Source organism: Harpia harpyja, chromosome 11 (assembly GCF_026419915.1).
Source record: "Harpia harpyja isolate bHarHar1 chromosome 11, bHarHar1 primary haplotype, whole genome shotgun sequence".
NCBI classification, from domain to species: domain Eukaryota; kingdom Metazoa; phylum Chordata; class Aves; order Accipitriformes; family Accipitridae; genus Harpia; species Harpia harpyja.
This window is the reverse complement of record NC_068950.1, coordinates 20,148,881-20,175,179: the sequence shown is the minus strand read 5'-3', so window position 1 is coordinate 20,175,179 and position 26,299 is coordinate 20,148,881. Positions and strand designations below refer to the sequence as shown.

The 26,299-nt window shown below is 39.9% G+C and overlaps 2 protein-coding genes across 8 annotated transcripts in view; one reads left to right on the top strand and one right to left on the bottom strand.

The window, feature by feature from the left end:
* The window catches only part of DENND1B (DENN domain containing 1B), a 171,236-nt gene extending 163,346 nt beyond the window's left edge, over positions 1–7,890 (top strand). For all 6 annotated transcript variants that reach the window (XM_052800688.1, XM_052800686.1, XM_052800687.1 and 3 more), the window contains one exon: positions 288–7,890. In XM_052800688.1, the coding sequence (XP_052656648.1) occupies positions 288–839 (552 nt within the window). In that variant the 3' untranslated portion in view covers positions 840–7,890. The remainder of the gene's footprint in view (positions 1–287) is intronic.
* Positions 7,891–17,250: 9,360 nt separating this feature from the next.
* Positions 17,251–26,299, bottom strand: part of CRB1 (crumbs cell polarity complex component 1) — a 114,691-nt gene continuing 105,642 nt past the window's right edge. Inside the window, exon 12 of one of the 2 annotated variants that reach the window (XM_052800877.1) lies at positions 17,251–22,124. In XM_052800877.1, the coding sequence (XP_052656837.1) occupies positions 21,909–22,124 (216 nt within the window). In that variant the 3' untranslated portion in view covers positions 17,251–21,908. The remainder of the gene's footprint in view (positions 22,125–26,299) is intronic. The other variant, XM_052800879.1, reaches the window with a different exon arrangement.

The following is a 26,299-nucleotide window of genomic DNA, read 5'->3' as shown; positions in this document are numbered from 1 at the left end:
TCACTGTCAAAACTGCTTGTGCAAAGACTGAATGGACAGGGGAGACAGAAATCCTTCCTATGTACAAAAGGCGATCCTTAGGATAAAAGACAGAGTGTTCTGGCGAGGAAGTGTAAAAGCAATTGATCTTACATTGTTTATGGGATTGTTGTTTTGTAGCATTGAACACCAAAGGAGATCCATGATTCAGAAACACACAACATCCATTACAGTAGTTTTGTTTCAAAAGTGCCTGTGTAGAGACATTTCTTGTGACATTAACTATAAACACGTGTTCTTTCTTTCAGAACAAGTCGAATGCACCTAGTGAGACCAATCTTACCCTGCTCTGCAGCAGTGCTAATGATCAAGCAGAGTGGAACCTCGGTCAGGATGACAGTGTCCTCCATGGGAAGCAGCTCCCTCCATCGCCAAGGAAGCACGTTTCTTCTGGTGGCCATAGAGAATCTCTCTCAAGGCTGGAAGAAGAAAGTAGTGACAGAACCTTTATTACTGACAAGAGGGACACCACTAGTATGACATCCCCATCTCCAGTACAATCAAGTGCCCAGTTTGCTTCTCTAGAAAGTTTCAAAGCAGGCTATTCTTTCTGTAAGTATGCAAAGCAGAACGAAACACTAAGCAATACCTCAGAAGATCAGCTCCCAGCAAGTCTTGCTCAACATACATCCATTCTGGTCCCTTGGGAGAAAGATGGGGAGGAAGGAAATGAAACCCCAGAGGAGGGTGGGCTTCTTCAAGAAGTGGTGTCATTATGTAAACTGAGTTCTGCTTTTCACTATGGTTTAAGTATTTCAAAGGATAGCTTATCCAGTAGTAGCAGTGGGAATAAAACGTAAGAAAACTATGAGAAGAGAAACTCGACTCCCATCAGAAGTTAAAGGGAGACTACTCAGGACTCTATATAACTCCATGTAACGTGATAACCAAAAGATGAAAAAGGAGTAAGAGATCTTTGATTATAAAAATAATTCTCTTCAGTTGAGTATGCATTTTCTGCCATTGGGACATCTGCTTCTATGTTTACCCAGTTCGTTTGTTGGCTGTAGTTAGGTCCACAAAATGGAACTAAATATATGAATGCACTCTTAAATCAGGTACTAGTTAGTCTCTGTGTTAAAAATACAGCAGGTGTATGGTGCTTCTTAGCATTTGCTTCCTCTAAGCAGCAGGAAAGGTATCACCTAACAGGTAACCAGGTTTTGAAGGTACTATATTAATCCCATTAAGCATGAAATCTTAAGCAATTAAGCAATCTGATTTGTCTGAAATGTACAAATGTTAATGTTTGTAATGAATAACAACTGCCTTAATCTTTTTGAGAAGAGGTTTAACTATCTTAGAAGATGAATGCAAGTCTACAAAACAGCAATAATGATTTTCCATGGCAAGAATTTCCTTCAGGAAAGGGGAGGGGGAAAGGAAACTTTTTTTAGATTATGAAATTTCTTATGAATATAACTTGGAACTTTCTCCAAACTAAAACTGTGGCCCTGTCTTCCAGACTTCGAAAAGGTAGTGCATGTTTTTCTCTCTTCTGTAAAGTACATGAAGTGCTGAATTATGATGTGGCGTTTATTAACGTCTGTTTACAACTAAGACACTTTAAAGACATGTTATCTGGTTGCCCTGGGTAGGCTATTTCACCTAAACATTTTCAGAAAGGAAAGTGTAAGTGGAATTGATAGATTTCTATTATTTTTTATTTTCTACAGTTTAATGGAGTTTGAAAACTAATTTGTGCCTCTTCTGAACTATTTTCTTTCCATTTTTCATAGCTACCTTTTTAAGGTAGATTGAATTACTGTTACTTAGAAGTCATATTTAGTTAAATTATTAGAGAGTCATGACTGAAAATTACTTGTAACACTAGAAAACTAAAATTACAGATTCAGCTAGAGACTGCATATATCCAACTCTCATTTTAGCCAACTTGAACAACCAAAAATCTCTTTCTAAATTCAGTGAAGGAGAATAAATGGACTTGATGTACACTGTATTTAGAACAAACATTTGTCCTCCTTCTGGCAGCATTCCTGAGGAATATTTGGATATTTACATCTGAAAATTCTTGCTGCTATATGGAGCAGCTCTTTCCTTTTTTTATTTTATTTTTTAATTTTCCTGCCCTTTCCTTTTTCTACCTCGTCACCTTACTGTACATACATTGTCCTCTACAATAGCTCAGGACAGGAAAGGCATGAAGTAAGTTTCAGCAGATTGGAATTGTCAACTTTGAAGGGTATTTGTGATGCAGTTGGCAGAAGTAACACGTGGGTATAAAATGAACTGTGCCTGAGAAGAATGTTCTGCTCTTCTAAACTCATGTCAGAACCCTTTTTTCTTTCTTTCCCTCTTTGGCATGAATGGTTAGTCTTAAACTCAGTGTAGGCCTGAGTGAGCACGTTCATGAGGTCAGTATTTGGATCAGATTGTGCTTTAATATCTTAATAGTAGTTTGTAGCAAAGTTTAATATCGGTTGCCACATTGAGATTTATGAATGAATTTTCCTTCTAGCTAACACAAATGAAAAGAGTTTTTCTGGCTGCTTTATTACAAGGCAGCTGACCTAAGAGAATGGATCCATATCATTACAGAGGCAATGTTTGATGCTTTACCAAAGAGATGCAGTGGAGTGAGACCTTGGCTTTGTTAATGCAAAAGTTTCAGCTTCTTCCAGAATGAGAAGGGCTGGGCCAGTACTTGTCATTGAGGATGAGCCTCCAGAATTTTTTTTTAATCAGTGCAATGAAGGCAAAAGGTTGTAAAAGTGCAAATCTTACAGAAATACCTGTGTCTGATTAGAGCATGAACATTCCTGAGGGCATTTGCAATCTGCATTGCTGGAGAGTCTCAGTATTCCAGAGTTAGAGGTTGTATGTCCAGAGGTCTGTACTCCAAAGTATTTTATCTATCCTTTGGTCTCCTCTTGTGTATCAACATGGCATGTTGTGGGGGTTTTTTATAACATAAAAATGTTATTTGGCAAAATATTTTGCACTATTAAAAATCAAAAGTATCGTAAAAATTATTTTAAATCTTCGCTCTAAACTTCCAAGGCAGGTCAGACCAGGTGGCTCAGGTGCTGTTCAGATGAGAAAGCTGCAGACCAACCTCATGGATACTTGTTTAGAGGTGATATTAATGACTCTGCAGAGGGCATTCTTCTTTGCTGGTACTAAATATTACCCAAACGTAGTGCTGCCAAGTATGTCTAAGAGAAGACAAGCAACACAAAGGTTTTTGTTCTTGTAGCGCTTCTCATTCCTTCTCATTCATGTCCTTGCATTTTGTTGGTAAGAACTTCAAGATTCACCTTTTCTTTTCCTCTGCATCTGACATGGTGTTTCTGTCCATGGTTCCATCTAAGATGATGTTTTGTTTTCTTTGTTTATTAAAGATAATAAACACTGTTAATGTCTTAAAGAGAAAAACAGGTAAAATTGTAAATTATGGCCATCATCATTACTTTCAAAACCATCAAACATGTAAGTCCAGGAATGCTGCCAGAAAATTATTTTTAAAAATGCCTCTCTGACAGAATAAATCTTACTGGCTTTACATGAGAGTTAGGCACTGAACTCCTATTATCACATAGATTGTCCCATTCTTACCTTTGTGGAAAAAATATGGAAGCCATGTGAGGCTGCTAATATTCTTATAGTTATTATAAGGAACATAAAATTGAACATTTGATAGTGGAATCTTTCAAAATCAAGGCATTGTAGGGATAATTCAGTGCTTCATTGAGTGAAAATGCAGGCTGAAAAGAAGTAAACAGATGAACTAAAAGATGGAAGGTAAAATTCAAGTTAGAATTATTTTTATTTCAGTCAAAATGTTAGTTACTGTGGTTATGCCACATTGTTTCCTTACTATTTATAAATGCCATAGAGTGTTTACAGTCATTAAATAGTATGTGTTTTTTGGTTTTGAACCTCGTATGGGTTAGAAAATAACTCAGTCTTATATCTATGTTGAATTTAACTGTAGGTACATTTTTAACTCTGTAATATTACAGAGTCTTTTCCACTTACTATCAGTGATCTTTTAAAAAGGCTAATATTTGTGCCTTATTTAAACAGATTTACCAGTTACCAAATAGATAAGAGTCCAAGCTGATATTTCCGGTTCAACACTGTTGTTCGCTGTCCTTGTGATAATATAAAACTGTTTATTGGCTACAAATACAGTATTTTTATTAACACATTGGGTTCTATGTTAAAATAAATTGTCCAGGTCCAGTACTTTTTACAAGTTTTATACTTTTTATTTGTGGAAATCCTTCTAATGCCTTTGAAAATCATCAACATTCATCACCAGCTACTGGTGAGAACTGAATTCTGCTCAGTCAGAGCTCCTGTGGTCTTCTTCAGAGGCATCTCTTTTCTTCAAGATCTCAAAAATCTTCCCATTTCTCCTGTTTAAGGGAGATACCAGGTTATTTGATTAAGCTTTGTAAAGTTACTTACACACAGGAACAAATTTCTGATGTAGAAATTCAAACTAGCACTTGAATTTAATATCTTCAAGTTTGTTTTGCATAGATGTCTGCCTGAAATGAGCCGTATCACTCATCTGGTTTGGAAAAAAGTAAGGGAAGTAGAAAGGAAAAGGATTCCTGGGTTGTTCCAGTGGGGTGTGGTGAAGCAGAGCCTGGGAGTCCTCAAGAGGGGTAATAACTTTGAGGAAATCCAGATTTCAGGATATTGTTTAATGTTCTAGCTCAGTTGTAGTGATTCCAACCCACCCATGTAGGCAAAAGTAATATTGCCTATGGAATTAATCCCCTGTGGGATTTGCAGAATGGATAATGTGTTGTCCCAGTCAGAGCCTTCCCATCCACCTGTATAGAGATGCAACATGTGAAAAACAGCACAGATGTTCAGGGAAGGACAGTACTGTGGATACAAAGGTGATCCCTACCCACCCTCTATGCATGCAGAGGGCAGTCTGTGTAGAGTAGGCAGTGGTTTGCTCTTCCATCCCACATATTTGGGCGTCACATAGCTTCAAAAAAATAGACTTGTTCTGAAGGAAGAATGTAGTTGTAGAAGTTGTCATAGAACTTGTTGACTGAACCTTCATTGTCATTTAGCATTTCAGTGATAGTGCTGCTGTTTGGGTTGGGTCATCAGAAACTCTCAGTGCTGGCTGAAGTCCCCTCTCAGGCATTGTAACACAGGCTTCAGCCGGAGTTTTAGACACATGCTGAGGTGCTTTTGAAAATCCCACCCAATCTATTAGAGGAGTGGTTTAGATCTCAAAAATCTGGTTTAGGTATCTTTTCAGGTTTTAGAATGAGCTAGTTTACAACCTCGTGTTCTTGTAAATGGTGTAAAGTCTAGGTAAAAAAACAGTTAAGCCAGGTTTTTAAAACAGCTTCTATTTCTCAACCTACAATCAATCATATTCAGTCCTACAGAACAATCTTTCCTTAGTGCAGCCGTCTAATGGAATTGCTAGGAGCATCTAAAATCTTTTCTCTATGCATGTTATTAATTGAAGAAACATTTCATGCAATAATCGGAAGTGCCAGCATGAGGCCCTTTTGCAAATGCACCCCCTGTGTAATACTGACTGTAGCACCCCGTCCTGCAGAAAGGAGCCCCATAACCGCTGACCTCCCTGACTCTGCAGGGAGAGGTCGAGGGTGGTCTTTATTGCCAAGGGAGTTAGCATCTTCTCTCTTGGTGCCAGGCTCTATTCCAGGTGCTGTGAGACTCCAGCCAGCATGTTCCCAACAGCCTGAAATTTGAGGCTAAACAAGTGTGGCTAATAAAATTACGCCTGAGGCAAGGAGCTTTCTTATTGCAAAGCTCAGGATAGTGAAGGCTGTCTGTTCCCGTGGTATTGTGGTAAATCTTTGGAGAACGAACGTGGAAATAAATGCACCAGCAAAACCAGTATGAATGGTGTTGTGACTTGTCTTCAGTAATTTCTTTGCTGCTATTAGATGTGTATGTCTTTGCCAAGCATTGTTTACCTGTTAACAGAATCTGTGCTGAATAGAATGTGTCCTCATCTTCACCCCAAGAGCATGGACCACAGCTGGTCTAGAATTCATGATCCTCAGGGTGGTTGAAAATAAAGGAATGGAAAAGGAATGGTATGTTTCTTTGTACAAAACCTTCCTTGATTTGCTCTGTAATGTCTATTTTACAGTGTTAGTCAGTGGCCACTTGAAAGTACTTGATAGGTCTTTCCTGGAAGCTACTACACTTCTTCTAAATAGAGCTGCCTGATGAGTCCACAGCCACCTTAGTCTAGAGGGCCATCCACCACCCACATAGTTGGCAGGGCCGTTGCCATTTTCTGCTGGGTTGACAGCAGGTAACACAGTTGGCAGTTACTCCAAGGTTTACTGTAGTAAAGGGTACTCAAATTAATTTGTGCTATTACTTAGGTCAATACTAACAACATTTGTGTTTAGAGTCCAGTAACAGTATTAGCATTTGAAAAATAGGTTGAGTTCAAGTACGTTGATGTTTATTATGATTCTGTGTGAATTGACATTCTGTTTCTGTTAAAAATAAGGGAGCTACTTGGTTGTGGGGGGGAAATGTGTTGACTTTCAAATCTTCAGTGATTTTTGTGCAATATTTCTCCTTATTTCAAAGTAATTTAGTAGTGCACATCTGCTTTTCAAGCAGATCCTTGAAATGGTATTTTTCAAAAATGTGTAAAATTGCATTTAGCTTTGAAATATGGTTGTATGATAAAAACATGAAGAATATATTCTAATGAGGCAAATGTATATTTCCAATGACTGGGAATGATTATGGATGTCACATTCTATGGAAATAATAGGGCCTAAGCTGGCATTTGCATACCAGTTGTTCTACATAATTCTTAAAACTATAACCTGGTTAAATTGAAGTAAGGTTAAATATTAGAATTTATGATGTTTAGTCTATCATTTTATCACTTGTTTATCATTGATAAAAAGATGAGGAGTTAAGCATTGCTTTTCAGTACCACCAATGAGGTGAGAGTTCACCGTGATGACCAAATGTATTAAGAATTTAGTTTGTGACATCCCTAATTATCATAAGTCATTACTTAAAATATGTACTAATGTTGCCAGTATCATTTTAATTTTTGTAAATGAATTTCTTTGTGTATTGATGTACATTTTGTTTTAACCTTTGGTTTTCCCTTGAGAACTTTTTAAAATTAATATACTTGAATGAGGCAATAAAGCACTGTGGAACAGCTAGTCTCGGTGCAGCTTACGCACAAGCACATCACGTCTGTTACTTCATGATTTTTGAAGAGGAAGAGAAATTTGAAATGCTTACATGTTTAGCCAGCTGACAATTTGCATTGGTTATCTTTAGATCTGCGTCAGATACGATGAGAAATGCCTCAACACAGAACAAAGCAACATTATGTATCCCAATGCTTCTAATTTTTTTCAGAATGTTTTTTAGTGACCTTTGAAAACCGTTCCTGATAATGTCCTTGTTGTGAGCCTTTAATACTTATAGGAAAGGCATGAAGTACAGGATGTTTTGAGGTTTTATTGGTCATTTTAATAATTTCAGAGATTTTAAAAAAAACACAACCAGCATTGTCCTAATGGTTTTAAAAATTTAGTTAGTTACTGACCTTTAATAAAACTAGAACCAAATCTAAGAATTTACTCCATGCTTCTGCACCCTCTAGACTACTGTTCAAAGTCATCTCAAGAACTGTAATTCAGACCTTTAGACTACTGTCAGTAGTGCACTGTGTAGATGTAGTAAGTGAGCTGTGATGTATGGTGTGTTTTGATTTTTTTCTTTTTCCTTCCAAGTCTGTGGCATTGGTAGAAGTTTTTGGTGAACTCCACATTACCATAAAGTGCCCAACACTGTAATATAAAATAAAACTTAACAATATCAAAATTCCTTGGGTGGTGCAGGTTCTTGTTTGATGGGTTGAACTGAATAGCATTTTCATGCTTATCAGGCATAAAGGTTAAAATAATACAATGATACTGTACTGTATTGGAAGTTTTTTTCCATTGAATGATCATTTCATTTTCTCAAATAGAGCGAAAGCTGAATGTATTTTCTTATTAATTACTGTTTATACAGTACAAAAGTCCTTTGTAATTACTATGGTATTTTGTTTCTTGTAAAAATCTCAGCTAATCATGCCTATTTGTTAAACAGTATCTTCAAGTTCTTACCAAAAAAGTGGTTATATTATCTCATTTTATAGATCAAGAAATTGAGATAAGAGGAAACTGCATGCAGAAGGTACAGTAGTAATAACTGATGGGTGCTATGGTTTGAACCTTTAATGTTGGATATTAAAAAAATAATAATTATGATACCACCAAGTATTTTTGTACTATTAAGCCAAGTATTATAAGTATCAGAGAGGTCTTGAGGATACTGCTAGTGAGGGAAGAGGGATGCCCAACCTCCTGTAATACCTGTAATCAGATCTGACTGAAGGGTCAGACTGTGTGCTGCTGACAGTCACTGGAACCTCACCTTTTCAACCCCCAGCATGTAAGCCTGGTTTTGACACCACCAGGTCTTCTTCCTTGCTCCCCTTGCGCTCTGACTCCAGCCCCTCCTGTGCCCAGTAGTACTGTTGGGCTGCGCGGCTCTGTTGGTCGCTGGCACGTCCGGTGACCTGCCTTCGTTCCCCCCTTGTCACTGCTGGTGGGGAGAGGCTGATGCAGAAAGTACCTCTTGGCTTTGGTGGTGATTAGGAGTGAAGATATGGTTTATTTGTAACTTAAGCAGGCTAAATAACACCTGTGTGGTGGGTTGACCCTGGCTGGATGCCAGGTGCCCACCAAAGCCACTTTGTCACTCCCTTCCTCAGCTGGACAGGGGAGAGAAAATATAAAAAAAGGCTTGTGGTTTGAGGTAAGGACAGAGAGAGATCACTCACCAATTACCGTCGTGGGCAAACCAGACTCGACTTGGGGAAATTAGTTTAATTTATTAGCAATCAAATCAGAGTAGGGTAACAAGAAATAAAACCAAATCTTACAACACCTTCCCCCCACCCCTCCCTTCTTCCTGGGCTCAACTCCACTCCTGAATTCTCTACCTCCTCCCCGCCCCCAGCAGCACAGGGGACGGGGAATGGGGGTTGGGGTGAGTTCATCACACCTTGTCTCTGCTGCTCCTTCCTCCTCAGGGGAGGACTCCTCACACTCTTCCCTGCCCCAGCGTGGGGTCCCTCCCACAGGAGACAGTCCTCCACGAACTTCTCCAACGTGGGTCCTTCCCACGGGCTGCAGTTCTTCACGAACTGCTCCAGCATGGGTCCCTTCCACGGCGTGCAGTCCTTCAGGAGCACACTGCTCCAGCGTGGGTCCCCCACGGGATCATAGGTCCTGCCAGAAAACCCGCTCCGTGGGCTTCTCTCTCCACAGATCCGCAGGTCCTGCCCGGAGCCTGCTCCAGCGCAGGCTTCCCATGGGGTCACAGCCTCCTTCGGGAACCCACCTGCTCTGGCGTGGGGTCCTCCACGGGCTGCAGGTGGATATCTGCTCCACTGTGGACCTCCATGGGCTGCAGGGGGACAGCCTGCCTCACCATGGTCTTCACCACGGGCTGCAGGGGAATCTCTGCTCCGGCACCTGGAGCATCTCTTCCCCCTCCTTCTTCACTGACCTTGGTGTCTGCAGGGTTGTTTCTCTCAGGTATTCTCATTCCTCTCTCTGGCTGCAAAAATGCACAGGTTTTTTCCCCCCCTTCTTAAATCTGTTATCCCAGAGGCGCTACCCCCGTTGCTGATAGGCTCGGCCTTGGCCGGCAGCAGGTCCGTCTTGGAGCCAGCTAGCACTGGCTCTGTCGGACACAGGGGAAGCTTCCAGCAGCTTCTCACAGAAGCCACCCCTGTAACCCCCCAGCTACCAAAACCTTGCCATGCAAACCCAATACAGCGTAACACAGTAACACATCATGAATATGCTATCGGATATGGTTTGGCTTTTTAATGTAGTTGCTTTGCTGAGTCATTTTATGCAAGTGTATAATTCAGTTAGGATTTTACATTAAATGGCTATGCAGTATATCTGATCTGTGATTCACTCTTCTAAATTAAAAGCGTTTTGATACCTTATGCAGACAAACCATAGAGACTGTGGTTTCAATTTTGATATGCTCAATCAACAACTGATGAAAAAATTACAATGTTCATACAAAACAATGAGGGTGTAATTTTAATACTTGCTGTTAGACTTGTTGTAGCTTACTGCAGCCACAAGCATGATACAAGCTGTGAAGACTCGTAGCGCAGGGATCTTCACTGCTAGATTTAGCACAGCACATCTTGCAGTCATTTCTTCATTTTACTAGTAGATGTGCCCACATTTATCCAGCTATTACAAAGATACCTGTGACAATGAACTTCTTGTCATAGGTCCAGACTATGAGCCAATGGAGGACATAATAAAAATGCAGAAGCCTTTAATATTTGCAGAAGGAGTGAGAAAGTATGAAGATTAAGTCTTTTAGGTTAAGTTTGCCTGCTTTCCTTAGTTTGTTATCTCAGGGCACCGAGAGTGCGGTTGCAACTCACTTTCTGTGGATATTTCAGTTCAGTAAGTTCTTTCAAACCTAAGTATGGGGAAGGATTGAAAAAGATGAGGTAATAAGACAAGTTAGTGAAGTTGGCAAATTTTACACAGATGGTACAGCAGGATTCTGTTCCTGTTGATACAACTATACCAAATGAAGTGGTTTCTGAGGAGTTTGGTGTACCAGTTACGTGGTAGCACTCTGGGTATGAAAGCTGGCACGTTTATTAAGAGTTGTGGCATTTGAGGGAAAAATGCAACTCAAAGCAGTGTCTTGTTGGGGACTTGTTTAGGAGGAGAAATCATGAACGCTCCTGTTCGTTGCTAGCTTCTTGGTTGGCTGTGCTTCAAAAGCAGCTGAGAATATTGCTTTTGCAAGATACTTTTACCTAGTGCGGCTGCAGCCATACCTGAATGATGGGCAAAGGATTTCATTTTCTTTCCAGAACTCACTGTGTGTTAACCTTGTGTTCACAAAAAGAAAATTAACTTTATCAAATTCGTGGATTTAGATTTTTATTTGATGTGACAAGCAATAATGATGATAACAACAACAACAACAACAAAACCCCTAAGCAATGCCTGAAGTGATGTTGTGGGTTTGCTGGTATTCAGACAGAGCAAAATAGAGTCAGTCTGCAGATTTTCATCAGTCAAGAAAAATGCTAGCAGCTTCTTAAGCTTCGAAACCCCAGAGGCTGTCAATCCTGTTACAAATTCTGTATGAAACATAAACAAGTACTAGTTCTAAAAGCAAAGTTTGGGAAGCACATTTGGAATATGCTATGGGCCATATATCGTTTCCTCTCTGTGGCTGCCTATTTTTTAACATTCCTCCTGAAAGTCGAAGGGCCAGGTTCCTGATGGTGTACTGCTCCACTAATTTTCTTTTTTCAGGTCTACTTCTTCCCTCAAATAATTGTCACTGAAACAGCAACAAAACCTAACATGCAACAACTCCAAAAAAAAAGGTAAAACATGGGCTACAATGAATCTATCAAACTTGGTTGCAAACCTTTTCCTTTTAGATCTGTTATCTGTTTTTAATTGTTAAGTCCTGCAAAATACTCAGTGTCACGGATGAGACACAGTAAAGATGTACTCTGCTATGTAGAGCTTACACAAGACTCATTTGCCTACAGAAGTTTGTTTTTCAGATATGGGTAGTTCTATGAATAGCTCAACTAATATACTTTCCAAGGTGAGTACTTTAATCCTGGTGTAAAATCACTTCAGTTGATTTATCTTGGGATTCTTCCTAAATGATGAAGAGGAACATTTCTGCGTGTTCAAGATGGGCAGAGGATGTTTTTCTCAGCCTGGACTGTTCAAAGGCCAAATATTAAAAACCATGTTTGACTTCCAGGTTTTAGCCTTGACGTGCTCATCTTAAAACTTCTGGAGCCCTGTTCCTTAGCAAGTGGTTTAGCATTGGTGATTTAAATTGTAGTAGATGACTTCTGAGACTCTGGGTCCCAGTGCCTTGAAATGTGATTTAGAAGTCTCAGATACAGCAGAAAGTTGTGGCTACCTGCTCCCCACGTCCTCCCTGCAGACCTTTGTTCAGTTCTGTGCTAGCACTGGCTCCACATTCAGTAATATACCATTATATAGTATCAGTAGCTTTCTGTTCACTGTTCCTTTTAAGAAAATAACCTGTTAATATAATACCACCTGTTTAGCAATGAGAAGAATTACGTATTTAAAATGTTCAGCTGAATAATACATACAAACATCTGACATTTGGCCTGCTGTGAGAATAGGAGACATGCTGATTTAATGATATTGAAAATGTTAAAATGGTGAGGTAGAAATTAAAATGTCATTTTAAAATATTTGTATTTAACTTATCTGTTTCAGTCCTTTTTTACATTTCCCCTTGGCATATTTGAACTGGGGGTCATGGTAGCAGTCTGACATTGTGGAAACTTTGAACGATATACTGAACATTGTTGGCATTTCAGCCTAATTAGTTGCATCCTATTTTGTGATTTGTCTTTGGTCCTTTGGGTTGCTGGCCCAGGATTTTTTTTAACCTTTTTTTTTATGCTCATCATTGTCTCATTTTAAATGTCAACAGACCAGTACTTGTGTAATTGGTTTTTTCCCCTTACTTCTTTTCTCCCCAATGTCAGAAAACTTGACAAACGATTTCTGCATCTCAGGCAGGCTACACGAGAAAAATATATCCCAGGACTGAGTGACAAACACAGGCTAATCTAGTCCATGCAGGTCATGAGCACAGCCACATATTTTTCTGGCCACTGGTCACTGTTACCCACCTTTTTGAACCAGAATGATCTTTTCTTGGCTGGTTTAATCGCTTGTGCCAGCACTGGGCCACCCCTGAAAGGCAGATCTGCATCTTCTCTGTCAGGGTCATTTCTTGTGCAAAAACCCGAGGGATCCTCCCTCTCTCTGGGGGTCAGGTTTAACATAGTTGTCTATGACCCTGCGACAGATCCCTCTGAAAGAAAATGCTTAGGCACTGGGCTAGTTCAACGGGACCTTGAGGTTTATACATTTAAGAAGGAAAGTGTCAACCTACTGCTTTACTTTAAACAACCCTCCCTTGACATAACAGTGTGCCCAAGGAAGTATTGAAATCTCTGGAAGACACACATGAGGGTGCGCTGCCAGAAACTGAGGAAGAAAAACGGTGCACCTGCATGCACTTCTGGTCTGCTTTTATTCTGCTGTGTCATCGGGGTCTGAGTCCTTCTGCGGTGACTCCTTCTGTGGACCTTTCCTGGTCATTGAGTCCAAGGCTTGAAACAGTGGTCAAACACTAGTGCTGTAGGCAGCCTGAAAGGAGAGCCTTGTGCTTTTTTTCTCCAAAATAGCACCTGGGCTCCTGGCTGGTCTCGAACTGGCTGCGGTACAGGCAGGGTGCCCTGTCACCCCTGGATGCACACGGCTTGTCATTTGGGCATCCTTTGCCTGCTAGCTGAGGAGATGGTTAGAAGCAGCTAAGGCTGCATTTGATTGTTTAAGCTGTTTTACACTTGGAGCAAAACTATGTGGAAACGCCCCATGCATCTTCCCTGCAGACTTATGCTTTTCTAATCTGCCTAAAGATTGTGAAATTACTTAGGGGTAACACCTGAAATTCTGTTAACACCTTGTACTAGCTGCATGGAAGACATTAAGTTATTTATTTTGTGGGACAGAAAGCAGCTATTTAACCCAAGGCTGCCCTGCACTGTGACTACTTGTACGTTGCAAACGTGCTGCGGTGCAGATCGCTGTTGGTACAGGTGAAGAAGGCTTGCAGCCCAACAGTCACATATAATTAAGATTGCCATGTAGAGCACGCCCTTTCGGCTTGCTCTCACTCCTCCAGTGCCTATGTTGCTGTCGCTGTTTCTGGATTTCTACTGCCACGTAAAGTTTAGCGCAGGTGCCAAATGAAACTAAGTGGGTTTAAATTGGAAACATACATTTTTGTTATTGTTAGTTGTTACAATACATGCCAATGAAAATTGTGCTTTTGCTGAAACTACAGGTGAAATCTGAAAGGTCATACGTGATACTGAGCTGAGAAAAATGTCGTGCTTTAAACAATGCCATGAAGAGCATAAAACCAGATGAAAGCCTGTGTAGTTTGATCAAAAAAGATGATTTAAAATCATGATTTGGACATGTCAGTCTTGCTGGTGCTTGACAATGTTAGATGAATTGCTGGTAAATGTAATTGCTTTGTCAAATGATTTTGGGGAAAGAAAAATTGCAGCCTGATAAAAGCAGAAATTAAAAGCAACTTTTGTGAAACCAAGTCAAAATATAGCAAGTTGCTCCAATTGGTTACAATATAAAATCTCCAATAGATTTTTACCCCATAAATGTAATTTGAAGCAACCTAAGCCTAGAGAAATCACCACTGAGCTGAGAACTCTGGCCTTCGGGACCCCACCTGTGCCTTGATTCATAATTTATACTCCAGCTTTTTGATGTGCAAGAGGTCTTCACACCTCATGGCATGCATTATAAATGGAGGAGTTTTAGGTTAAACATGCTTTTAGTGTGAGGCATAGGGTATCACCCGCTCTCCACATCAAATTCATGTGTGCAATTTAAACAAGACCTTGCTCTGCTCCCAGTAAATACACACCAGATGTGTCTTTTATAAATGTTAGATTTTGCAGCATCTTGACACATGCCAGTAGTTTGAAGCCTGTGCATGCTTCAGTGGGGCATGAAAGCCCCATCCATTCATTCAACTGTGATGTTTTGCAATAGGCAAAATTTTAGTGTTGTCAGCTACTCGTTGTTCAACTTTATTGACTTACAATGTCTAATCTGATGCTCTTTTTTTGAATTGTTTTCAGAAGTGTCAGTTTTCTTTAGCTGAGAGGTGATCGAATAGCACAGGAAAAGGAACTTGGCCAAAATCCTCTGATCCGTGATTCCTGACGTTATGTGACATTACACGTGTAAGGTTTGTCTTGCAGTGAGACTTGCAGGAGACTCAGGGCTTGTGTTAAATAAAACATAGTACAGAAATTTTTGGCTTGGAAAAAGACTTTGCTGTCTCTTATCTGGAGACAAGCTTTCTTCTGCGGGACTTTATTGATTATGGCCATTTAAAAAAGTGGATCAGCTATGGTCTTTATTTAATACCGTAATTTAGATGATATTTATTATTAATTAGCATCTGTTTGAACAATAATCATTAGCCAGCCTTCAGACATGGACAATGACAATAAATTGTGGCTTAGGTTCTCATTGACTAGAAAGCTGGATGGGCCAGATGCTTTCTTGCTTCCTCAAGGGCCAGGAGGCATGAATTTTGGAGACCTCGGAAGGGAGAGGATTCCCCATCTGAGAGCCCTCTGCTGAGAATGGCCTGTCCCAGCTGAAAAACTAGTGTGGCATCACAGCTGTAAGTCATATACTATCAAAATTTCAAATCACTCAGTTGTACCAAACAGGAAAGATAATAGTACCTTGTTGGAACAAGTAAGAATTCTTGAGCTTCCTTGCAGCATCGTGAAACAAATCCTTGGTGGTGGTGGTGTTCATCTTCCAGAGAACACAGAAAAGCAATGTTTTCTACTTAAAACCTACAAGGTCGGATCATGATCATTAGCGTTAGTTGCTTGGGAGAGTGATGTCTTACAGCATCCAGTTACTAAACTAATGGCAAAGCAAAGTTTCATAGTTTTTGAGATGTTTCTTAGGTTCAGGCTTAAGAGGTGCCACTGATTTAAGCAGTGAAATAGATTTCCCCAGAAGTCCCCTTGACACACTTGGATTCTCCCACATTAACATGTGCTTTTGAAGAATAAATAAACTTTTATTTAAACTTCTGAGAAACAAAAAATTGGGCAGTTATGTAAAAACAACTAATGATCCTTAATGTAGCGCCTGGAACGTTGTTCCTCATGGGGAATATGTGATGGGCCAGTAGTGGCTGATACATACTTATCAAGGAGGAAATAAGAGTAATTCCTCAATGCGGTGTATTTGGATTCACCAGATTGTACCCTGTGATTATTTGGCAGGTGCTCGAAGTGCCCTGCTCTGGATGCAAAAGAGCTGTGCTGGCTGCAGCACATGCTGCTGGTGGCTGAGTTTGGTCAGTTACATGCCGACATCCGGAGAACATAAGTCCTCCCCCAAAAGGTCGTGTTCACCTACTGTCCTAGTTGTATCATTTCTGAAAAAATGAGCTATTCTTGCTAAGAGAATTTGTAGCAACCTACTTACCTTTGTGACAGTCCCTTAGAGGGCTGAGGTGAGCAGAGGTGCCCCTTTCAAGAGGGTCAGAGGACAGAAGTGTGGGAATAGCAAATCTCAGCTGGGAAAGAGAGACTGTGTAGAGTATGGGAAGTGACCAGAAGAGAGGCAGAATGGGCTGGTGTCCATCACCTCAAAGCATCTTCTTACTGTTGCTAGTGGTTTCTTCTAAATGCTGCCTCTTCAATGCTCTGTGCTATTTGGGAATTCAGCTGCTAAGATGGCCATTCGAGCAGGGTTGGGCATTGCTCAAAGAAGGCTCATGAAAGTGAAGGGATAGAGTTTCATTTGTCTTAAATCTGTCTTACCTGGATGTATTCTGGGGATGCAGTCATGGCAAGCTGGGCTGGAGGGGAGCTTGCAGCTCAAGTGCAAGCATCAGTATAGCTGAACTCCTCTGAGGGGACCCTTTCAGTTACAGCTAGCTGATGCCTTTGGGACAATAGGACTCTTGGTTTCTGAGGTTGTCCATCTTTATTGAAAAGTAACAGAGAAACTTTTGAAGTGAGCAGAAAGCCTTTTGTGAAAATGGGACTTATTTAAGTGAAGAAAATTCTTACTGCTGTGCCATTTTTCTGCCTGCACTCATCTGCAGTGCTGGAAAGACAGCAGTAATTTAAAAAACAGAGCATGTGATTCTCAACTTGTATAAATTAGCTCCAGTGAAGCTGTATTGATTCATGCCACCTTGGGACCTGGCACAAAACACCTCCTTTTCATGGGCAAGGACGATCAGTTGGCGTGGCTGTAGTCAGAGGGTGATGCAGATTGCAATGCTGAGACCGGCAGCCCTGACCGTAGCACAAAGCACATTCATCTCATTTCCAAGTATGGAAAATGTCTCTTGATCACTTGATTCCAAATGGCAAATCTGACTTTTTAAACCGCAAATATAGTTCTGGCCTGGGGATAATTTCCTTTGTAAATGCATGATGAAATAATCCCGTAAAGCAAAAAAATATAGGTTGCATGTGGCTCAATATAATCCTTATTTATTGGTCATTTTGATCCTGTACACAGCAAAATAGTAAAATGGATACACCATCTAAGCTATAAACATACTATGTACACACAGAGAAGGGACACTTAATTTTACATAAAATGGAGAAGGCACATAATGCAGTGATACACTATGATCATTTTGAGCTGGCCAAATTCCAGCTGCAATATTTGTATTCTGCCTAGTGTAAATATTCCTGGGACTCTGAAGGTACTCCTCACTGCTTCACAGGCTGGACGTCACCTCTTCCCAAGGGAAAAGGGAACAGACTGGGAAAGGGGAGTAAGTTGCTTCGTCCTTCCCCTGCTTCGGAATATCTTCAGAAGGATTTGGTGCAGAGCAGATCATGTGCTCTAACTTAGCACTTTCTCTTTCTTGGGAGAAGGCTGTTAGACATGAAGACAGAGTTTAAATGCATAAGATTTGGGAGTATATTGTGCATCTTTTTCTTTAATGGATAGGTTGCAAGTCATCATGAGTAAATTATTTTACTTCCAGCTTTTGCATCAAATAGTGAGATAGATTAAACAAATGTAATTTTGAAATATTTTAAGTCTTCTGTGTGGTGATACCTCCATATTAATGGAGGTTATCAGTGCTTTTTGGGAAACCAGAAGACAGTCTCAGTATTTTTTTCCTTATAGCAGCACGAATGCTTTCCACACCTCTTAGACATTATTGCTCCTCCCTGAATGTCTGTGCTTCTGCACACATTTTATTATACCTCTGGGCTGAGAAGCAGTAAATAGCTTGACATCTGCTATATCAGTCTTAATCTGTGGTTTAAATTTCAGCAAAGATGGTATTAGACACTCTTTATAATGTATTCTCTTTTGTTTTAACTGTTGTTCCCTGGTTGAGATGTGACCCGGAAGGGTCGGTCTTCCTAACCATGCATTTCACGGTAACTATAGCATGTTAATATAGCAACAGCTTTGGGAGTTTTTGTGCTTCTCCAGGCTGCCATTGAGCTTTTCCAGCTGCAGCATCTGCCTCCCTGTCTTCTTTGGCTGTTGCTTTGTTAATTCAGCTTTTCAGAAAGTGTATTTAGAACTGACACTTGTGCCTTTTGGGCCTTTTCTTGTTTGTTTCTTACAAGATCGTAAATAGAATTTTGAATATTTCACATTTTAATCTCTATTTGCAATAAAACATGCTCCCTCTAAGTTATCTTACACAGATCTGCTTCAGTAGGTAATTCTCATTCCTGACTCACCATCACCCTCCCTCCTTTTCCTACGGCCTCACTACCATGAAAGCCCAGCTTCACCCTTGCTGCAATCCCACTTTTGCCTCCACCTTCCCCAAGTGCCACCCACTTCCATTTCCTTTTCTTCTCTCACTTTTGCGTGAGCTTTTACCACTCTTATTTTTATTGCTTCCTCTCCACTGAGACTGATAGCAATCACAACTTACTCTGATGTTAAAGATTTTTCCCCTGCCTTCTCTCTCCTTGACTTACCTTCTACAAGCCACGCTCATATTTCACTCTGAGATTTTCCCTTTGTTGTGCTTTTATGGGTGTCTTTTTAATTCTTCAGGAGCATATTCCTCCAGAGCTCTCTTTGGTCTGTACGAAAACTCTTCAGGCTTTCATATTCTCCACATCTTCCTTCCTCTGTACATGTTCCTGGGTATCTTGCTCAGCCCTATAGATTCTCTGTGTGGCAACACTTTCTTGAATGTTTTATTACCTCTGCACAGATTGTTTTTCTACTGTCTCCAAAATTTCATCCAGAAAGTCAAACCACTGAGAAGAGCAGACTTACCTTCCAGCCACTTCCTTGTTCTTGCTCTGTCTTTCACCATGAACAATAATGCTTTCCTTCAAGTTAGTTCTCCATGTAAACTGCCTCCATCTTCAGCTGCTTTCTCTCTTCTGTCCTTTTTCTTTGAATCATATAATAATTTAGCCTGGAAGGGACCTGCTGATGTCATCTAGTCCAATGTCCTGCTCAAAGAAGGGCGAACTTCAAAGTACGGTCTTTGTTATAACCATTCCACTGCTATTTCTGAAATGACTGACTTTCTGGTTTTCTTTCTCCATCTCTGCTATTCACTGAGATCTCTATCAATTTTATTTCTCCATTTAGCTCATTGACCAGAAATCCAAGAACATAAAGCAGGTGTGTGGAAGCACCTTCTTTGCATCCGCTTTACCAGTTCAATGCTGCTTTTGCTACTTGTGCCCCAAGTCGTGCTTCTGGATTCCCCCTGGTTTTCAGAGCTCTCTGACCCCCAGCCTTTCCCAGCCTGCAGCCTTACAGCTCTTCTTCTCCACTTAGTTATTACTTGCCCTCTCGATCGCAGGTTCCTGTGTCTTTGCCTTGCTTTGCCACTTTCTAGGCAGAGATGGCCTTGCCTTTGGGTCTCTCGCAGCTTTTTGGGGTGAGGCTAAAGCAATGTCTGTAAGAATCTGCACAAATCACTCCTGCTTCACTTGTGGTCTTTCATCTTCACACGCTGTTTGCTGTCTCATTTGCTGAGTGTTTGCTACCTCAAACTGTACACTCTTTGAGTCAATTTCTTCTGTTTTCCAATATTTATGTATCTTTCTAGAAATGATCACACCTAACAAACTTTATGGTATTCTTTATTATGCCTTAGCAGTGTCTCATAGGGCAAATGCTGAGCTAAACCAAGTGTTTCAGTTAAAAGCTATTACATCTGTAATTACATAATGCCGTGATTCGAAAAGATCTACCCTGAATCTCTGCTATCTCTTATCTCCCATCATATTTTTGGCATTATTTTTCCATTCTTTCCTTAGTTGCCATTTGAACTCTCTGGATTTAGACTGCAGCTGTACAACAACGATTGCCTTCAAAATAATAAGCTTCAGTAGTAAAGCTGTAAATTGGGCTAGAATAAAATCTGTTGTCCATTTTTGTTGTGACTACATTCTGCTCTTTTAACTCAACTTGAGTCCTACCATCCACTCACATTTTCTGTAGTGCCTTGTTTTGAAAGATATCGGTGAGGACTGCAAAAAAATCGTGAATGTGCTTACTATCATAGTTACTGTAATCATCTAAAACAAAAATAAATGTGAGTGACATTGATCTTTAGTAATCCCTTAAGGGGTTCATTCAAAATGAATTATGAATTGATCATTAATTAAAAGGATGGATACTTAATATGTGTACTCTATTATGCAACTCCTGCAATAATTATCTGCGGTTTGATGCGTATATCTGAGATGTTTCCCAACTGCGGGAACGTATAAGCTGAACTGCAGGAAGAAAGAACTGCCATCATGGACTTTCTACTCCGTTGCCTCTTTATTGGGGATTCCATTTGTGTGGGAGCAATGTTTATGCTTTAATTTCTTGACTATATATGAAAATTAACTGGATGAGTTACTGCTAAGATTTGCCTCTACGTTTCAAAAAACCTCTTTGACCTGGGTGTATTTTTGGCACATCCTTTCCTACTACAAGAATGATCATTAAATATCTTGAAGATTTTCAAATGTCTATTTCATTACAAGTTTTCTTCCAAACTTCTCCTGTTATTCCATTACATTTTATGTGTTTGTTCCTTTTTCAACAAACAGTTGCAATCCTTTTGCTGCTGAGGTTTATGAGATAGTTAAATGGGATTATCCCTGCTTTAAAAGAGGAAAATTGGGGCATAAAAATTTATTTGCCTGTGATCATATGAGAAGTCTGAGCTCCAGGAGAAGCACCAAGTCTGTCGTAATTAATTGCAAGCCAGTGCTTTACCTGTAGGCCACTTCTGCCTCTTTCCTGGTATTTTCCATGAGTTTCAGGAAACGTTTTTGAGCATGCTTTTTGGCAGCCAATGTATGTTTGCAATGTGAGAAGCAATGGTTTTCTAAAATGGACCATCGGGTAATATTGTAATAAGAAAATGGCAGTGGTGTGTATGCACAGAAATTGTTTAGGATGTTGAGACTCCGTGTCTCCTAAGAGGTCAGATTGTGCCCACTGGATATTTTAGGACACAGTCTTTTATACTCAGAGAAATATGTGCTTTTGTGGAAGCTGAAATTCTTTTCAGTTGAAGGTGGGGGGGCAGCAGGTAAAATCTTCTCGGAGAGAACTGAAGGAAAGAAAACCAATTAAATTTGAAGCATTTATTTTGGAGAGTTTTTGCACAGCTTCCTTTTAATCCGTGATTAACAGATGAAAGTAGATATGCTAAGACACAGCTCTAGTACTAAACCCTTTGATAACAGAATTACAATGTCTTTATTTTACAGGCTTATTTGATTTGTCTGCATCACCTTCTGCAGCAATGATTGCTAGGCAGTCAAAGGAAAGCACAGATGAGAAACTGTTATTCATGTTGCATCCGAGACAGGCACTTACATATATCCCAGGAGCCATTACTGTCTGTAATGCCTACTGCTGATTATCAAGGCTAGAGTTTCCACTGCAAATAAAAATTGTCCTTGGACCGATTGGTCCAAAACAATTATAAATGGCATTGGTTCACTTAAATCCTAAGAGAGTTTCAATGTTATTGAACTTAAAAGGAAAATATTGAAAGCCCAAAGTCATTGTAATCTTTATAATGAGTATTCCTGGTATCAGAATGAAAATTAATATATCTAACATATGTACACTGTCTCCTTTCAGCCATCTTCCAGGATGGAGGAGCGCTTTCTTCTAAATCAGTCTTTCCATTGGCGGTGGCTGCACCATGTTCCACATCTCTACCCGGGATCCCTCCTTCTCCTGCCGGCTGGGGCTGTAGGTCCCTTGAGTCGCCCGTTTATTGGCAGCGATGACTGAAACCACAACTGCCAAGAAGAGGATCAATAACAAGGCCAGCGTTACTGAGCCAATGGAGGTGAATATGTTCGAGATCAAGTCAGTTGTCAACTGGAAGGATTGAAATAATCGCAATATAATTTATGTCAAGAGAATACTGAGATACACTTGAGCTACCATGGAAGGCAAATAAAAACCATTCTATGGATAGGGCTTTGCATAGACGAGCTACTGCTGAAGCACTGTTTATTGGCAGAGAAGTACATTAGCCCCTCCAGATTTTGTTCTTTGGACTCTTCAGAAAATTACATACATGGTGCTGGACATTTAATATACAAGGCAGAGCTGGATGAATTTTACAAAATGACCCATTTCATTTGACAGGTTCCTTTCTGCTTGAAAATAACCTGTGAGTTAATATGCCTGTAGACTGTAGTAGCAATTCAGCAATTATTTGTTTAATCACTTTAATAATAATTCATTATCCCTAGTTTGGTAGTGAACTTGTTATTGCTAGCCTTTGTTACTGCAAGTTAAACACGAGCTATTTTGACTGGATATATATTCAGTCACATTTCTGTTTCTTTTGCTGGAGCAGTCAAGCTTATGTGAATACTTGTACTTACATATAGAAAATTTGCTTACTGTAAATATTTTTGTAAAATGCACTATTTCTATGGGCATTCCTGCCAGTAAACTTTTCTACCAGTGTGTTTGCATTAAATAAGTGTGTAGAGGCTGCACAAGAGTGCAACTGAAATCTATTCAGTGAGAAATTAATCAGTATATTGTCACAAATATGTTTTAAAATATTAATCCAGCTCTTCTTCTACATACAGGCTTTGTAGCTTCATTGGCAGAAACACAAGTAGTACAGTATAGGATGAATGTAAGGATGCTCTGATTTTTTTTTCTGTTTTCTTGTGGCAGTGGGAAATGTGATAATGTCAGAAGGCACAGTGCGCATAAACAAATCTGCCAGCTGAAAAGCTTTAGACCAGAGAAATTTTATAGTTGGTAGATTAACATTCTATATACATCTACATATGTGCTTTTATGTGTAAGAAATTCTTATGGTGAGATAAGCCAATGAAGTGATGTGGTTAGTGTGGAAAAGTGGTCACTACGGACAGAGTGACCCTAGCAGGAATTGAACTTCTGGGCAGATTCTGCCTTCCATCATCTTTTGATTTGTATTACGAGTGACAGCTGAACTGCCATAGATGTATGTGTGCTTGAGGCTGAACTTCCAAATCCCAAAATACTTAGAAACGGAAAACAGCAGGTCAAAGCCCATTTCCCAGTTAGATACTGCATCTTACAGGATATTTTAGTGACCTGCTTACTCGTCATTTCTAAGGAAGTACAATTACAGTCCTGAGAACGATGAGGATTTTGCATTCAGCGATGGATGTACTGTAAGTGGATGGTGTTGCTGTGTGTACATTGCTTGGACTTATGCCTTTGCAGAAGAACAACAATGCCAGAGGGAGATTGTTAAAACAATCCTTCCTCTTTTTTTCTGTCTCCACTTCCATGCTGATATAAAAGGTCCTACTATAATAATAAAAGCAAGTTTGGCTCAGGGATTCTCTCTAGGGGATGCATGACCAGCTGGGACATTTTCCTCTGTCCTTGATGGCTAAATATATGGTTCCTATGATTTTAAAACCCTTTTTTCCAATAGAAATAATCTAGTCCAGGCAACGGACCACATGACTCCAACCCTAAAACAAGGTGGCATGAAACATGCTGGTCCATTAAATTGTATTGAATTGGGAAGGTCATTTCATCTTTAGATGGTGTTACAGATATATTTGAGATCTTAGCTTTTCTCTGTACTGTGTTAGACTATATGACCCTTGTTTCTCTGCTCTCAGAGAGGCTGCAAATTTTTAATGGAATTTTTATTCTTGGAAGCTGTCTTTTATTTTCATTGTCTTCCCTGGGAAACTGAGGACCAAGATAGTCTAAGTTAACTCTGATCCTAGGGTTGAACAGGACATTTGTGAAAGAAATTCACTGCCATAGGCAAATGGATGGTATTGCCTGTGAATATGTGAAATTTCTGAACTTATTCTCCAATTTTCCAGTCCATACTCTTTACATTCCTGTTGTAAGTATGTCTACATCTATGCAGACATTTTCATTTATGATATCCTTCACATTAAGAAATAAAATTAAAGAAAAATTTTATGCAAAGGAATTGGGGAGAAAAGAACCCTGTAATTTGTTAAAATGCAGTCACGTATCTAAACCTCATTCTCAAGTTAAACTCTTCATAACAGGGCTTTTTTTTTTGTTCTGCAATAGTTACTTCTTACAGAAACCTTACCCATAGCACACCATAGCAATCCACTACACATTTTCTTCCAATGTTTCTTTTTAATAACTATTATTCATTCATTGGATTTGGTTTGGTCAACCAGTGACTTGAACAAACTACTGAAAATTGCCCATATCTGTGTTGGACAAAACTCTTCCTCTTGAGCCATTATGTAAAAAATGTTACCCCACTGATTAAAATCTAGAGAGCTGGGTTTTTTACCATGATCAGCTACATAAGCTAACTTTATTTCTGTCTTTATGTTGCTTCTAATTTCTAAATATGAAGAAAAATTGCCTTTATGTCATCTTTTGGGGTGGATTCTATTGTTCAAAAAAAAATCTACTGTTCAAGTGCTGTCCCCTGGTTTATCAGCCCACAGATCACTGCCTAAGTTTACACTATAGGTAGCCCCCTTAGCAGTAGCACTGAACTGATAACAAGAGTTGCCAGAAGGCTCTGCAGTCTGGTCCCATCAAAATCAGCTGCTTCTTTAGTAATTAATGGCTGAACAGTTAAATTAATTTGGAAAATCAACTGGCTGATCTGGAAAAAAACCCAAACCAACTGAAAAGTTCTGTCCCCTGTCGTCTCTGAATCTGTTAATTCCAGGATTTGGTGATGATGATAGACTGAAATAATTGTAACTGATGTTCCTGAAAAGAAAAAGGACTGAGCAGCATTTTTAGAAACATAGTGCTGCTGAGGCAGCAGAAAAAGATGTTTTCTGTTACTGACCCTACTGTGTATTTTGCATAATGGTAGGGAGTGGGCTTTAAAAAAGCAGTTTGAACGTAAAGGTCCCATATCACTGCTTCAGGCTCTTCTGTAAGTCCTTGCCTGTTGCTTCCACCATAGATGGATCTAGGCTATGAACCTCTCCAATGTTTCAAAGAGCAGAGCCCCTCTGACAGCTGTGGGACTGCTCATGCGTGTGGCTGCTTATCTCAGTGTTCACAGCCACGTAGCGGATCACCCATGGCTGCGAGTCTGTGGGCGTCCTAAGGCGCTGGGTGGTAAGCAATTCACAGCTGATGTCTCCTTGATTAGACCACCACGCTGCAACATCACTTTTCAGCTTCATATCACACAGGCTGCTATTCACTTCCCCGTGTTAGCTTGTTAAGATATCTGGTTGTTGAACTGACTGCTTGTGAGATGGCCACTTGCTATGAATATATAATTTTTTGGTGCATTTATCACAAAGCCATGGCAGAGTCCCACGCAAGAGGTGTTCTGTGGCCTAGAGCTTCCAAAGCAGAAGGGGAAAGCTCTGGAAAGGAAAGGACAAAGCGAGGCAAACTTCATTTTGTCTCAGCCCAATCAAAAAAAAAGCTACAGGACAGCTGGAAATTTATGAAGAGAAACAAGTTACTGAATTTTTTTGCTAAAGACCTTTGTTGTCAAGGAAGCCTATGAGACCCCCACACAATGTGATAGCCTTTCAGAAATAATTCTTGCTGATAAATACCACATGGTGATCACAGCTATCTCTGAATGTAACTTCAGTGCTGCTTATGAATAACTAAATACATGTAGGGTAACTGAAGGAGGGTTAATTTACTGCCTGGGCAATACCTTTGAGATTGTCATTACACTTTGAGCAGGAGGTTGGACTGGGAGACCTCCTGAGGCCTCTTCCAACTTGCATTATCTTATGAGCCTGTTTAAAATGTAGTCAGTGACAGAACAGTTGTGAGAGTTCCCCTGCCCCTAATACATAGTAGCTGTCAGTAAAAGCTGTATTCTTAATGATAATGGATGCTGATGGCAAGATGATGTCGTGTGCCATGGTAATACCAACAAAATGAAGTCTGCTAACATTAGAAGGCCAATCTGCTTCTCACTAAGATATTTTATGTAGCATGGTCTATTTATATGTCTTTGGGTGTCAGCTGGAGCAAGACAAATTTATTTTGGTAAAATTTAAAAATAAAGGAAGAAAAAGAAAATATTCTTG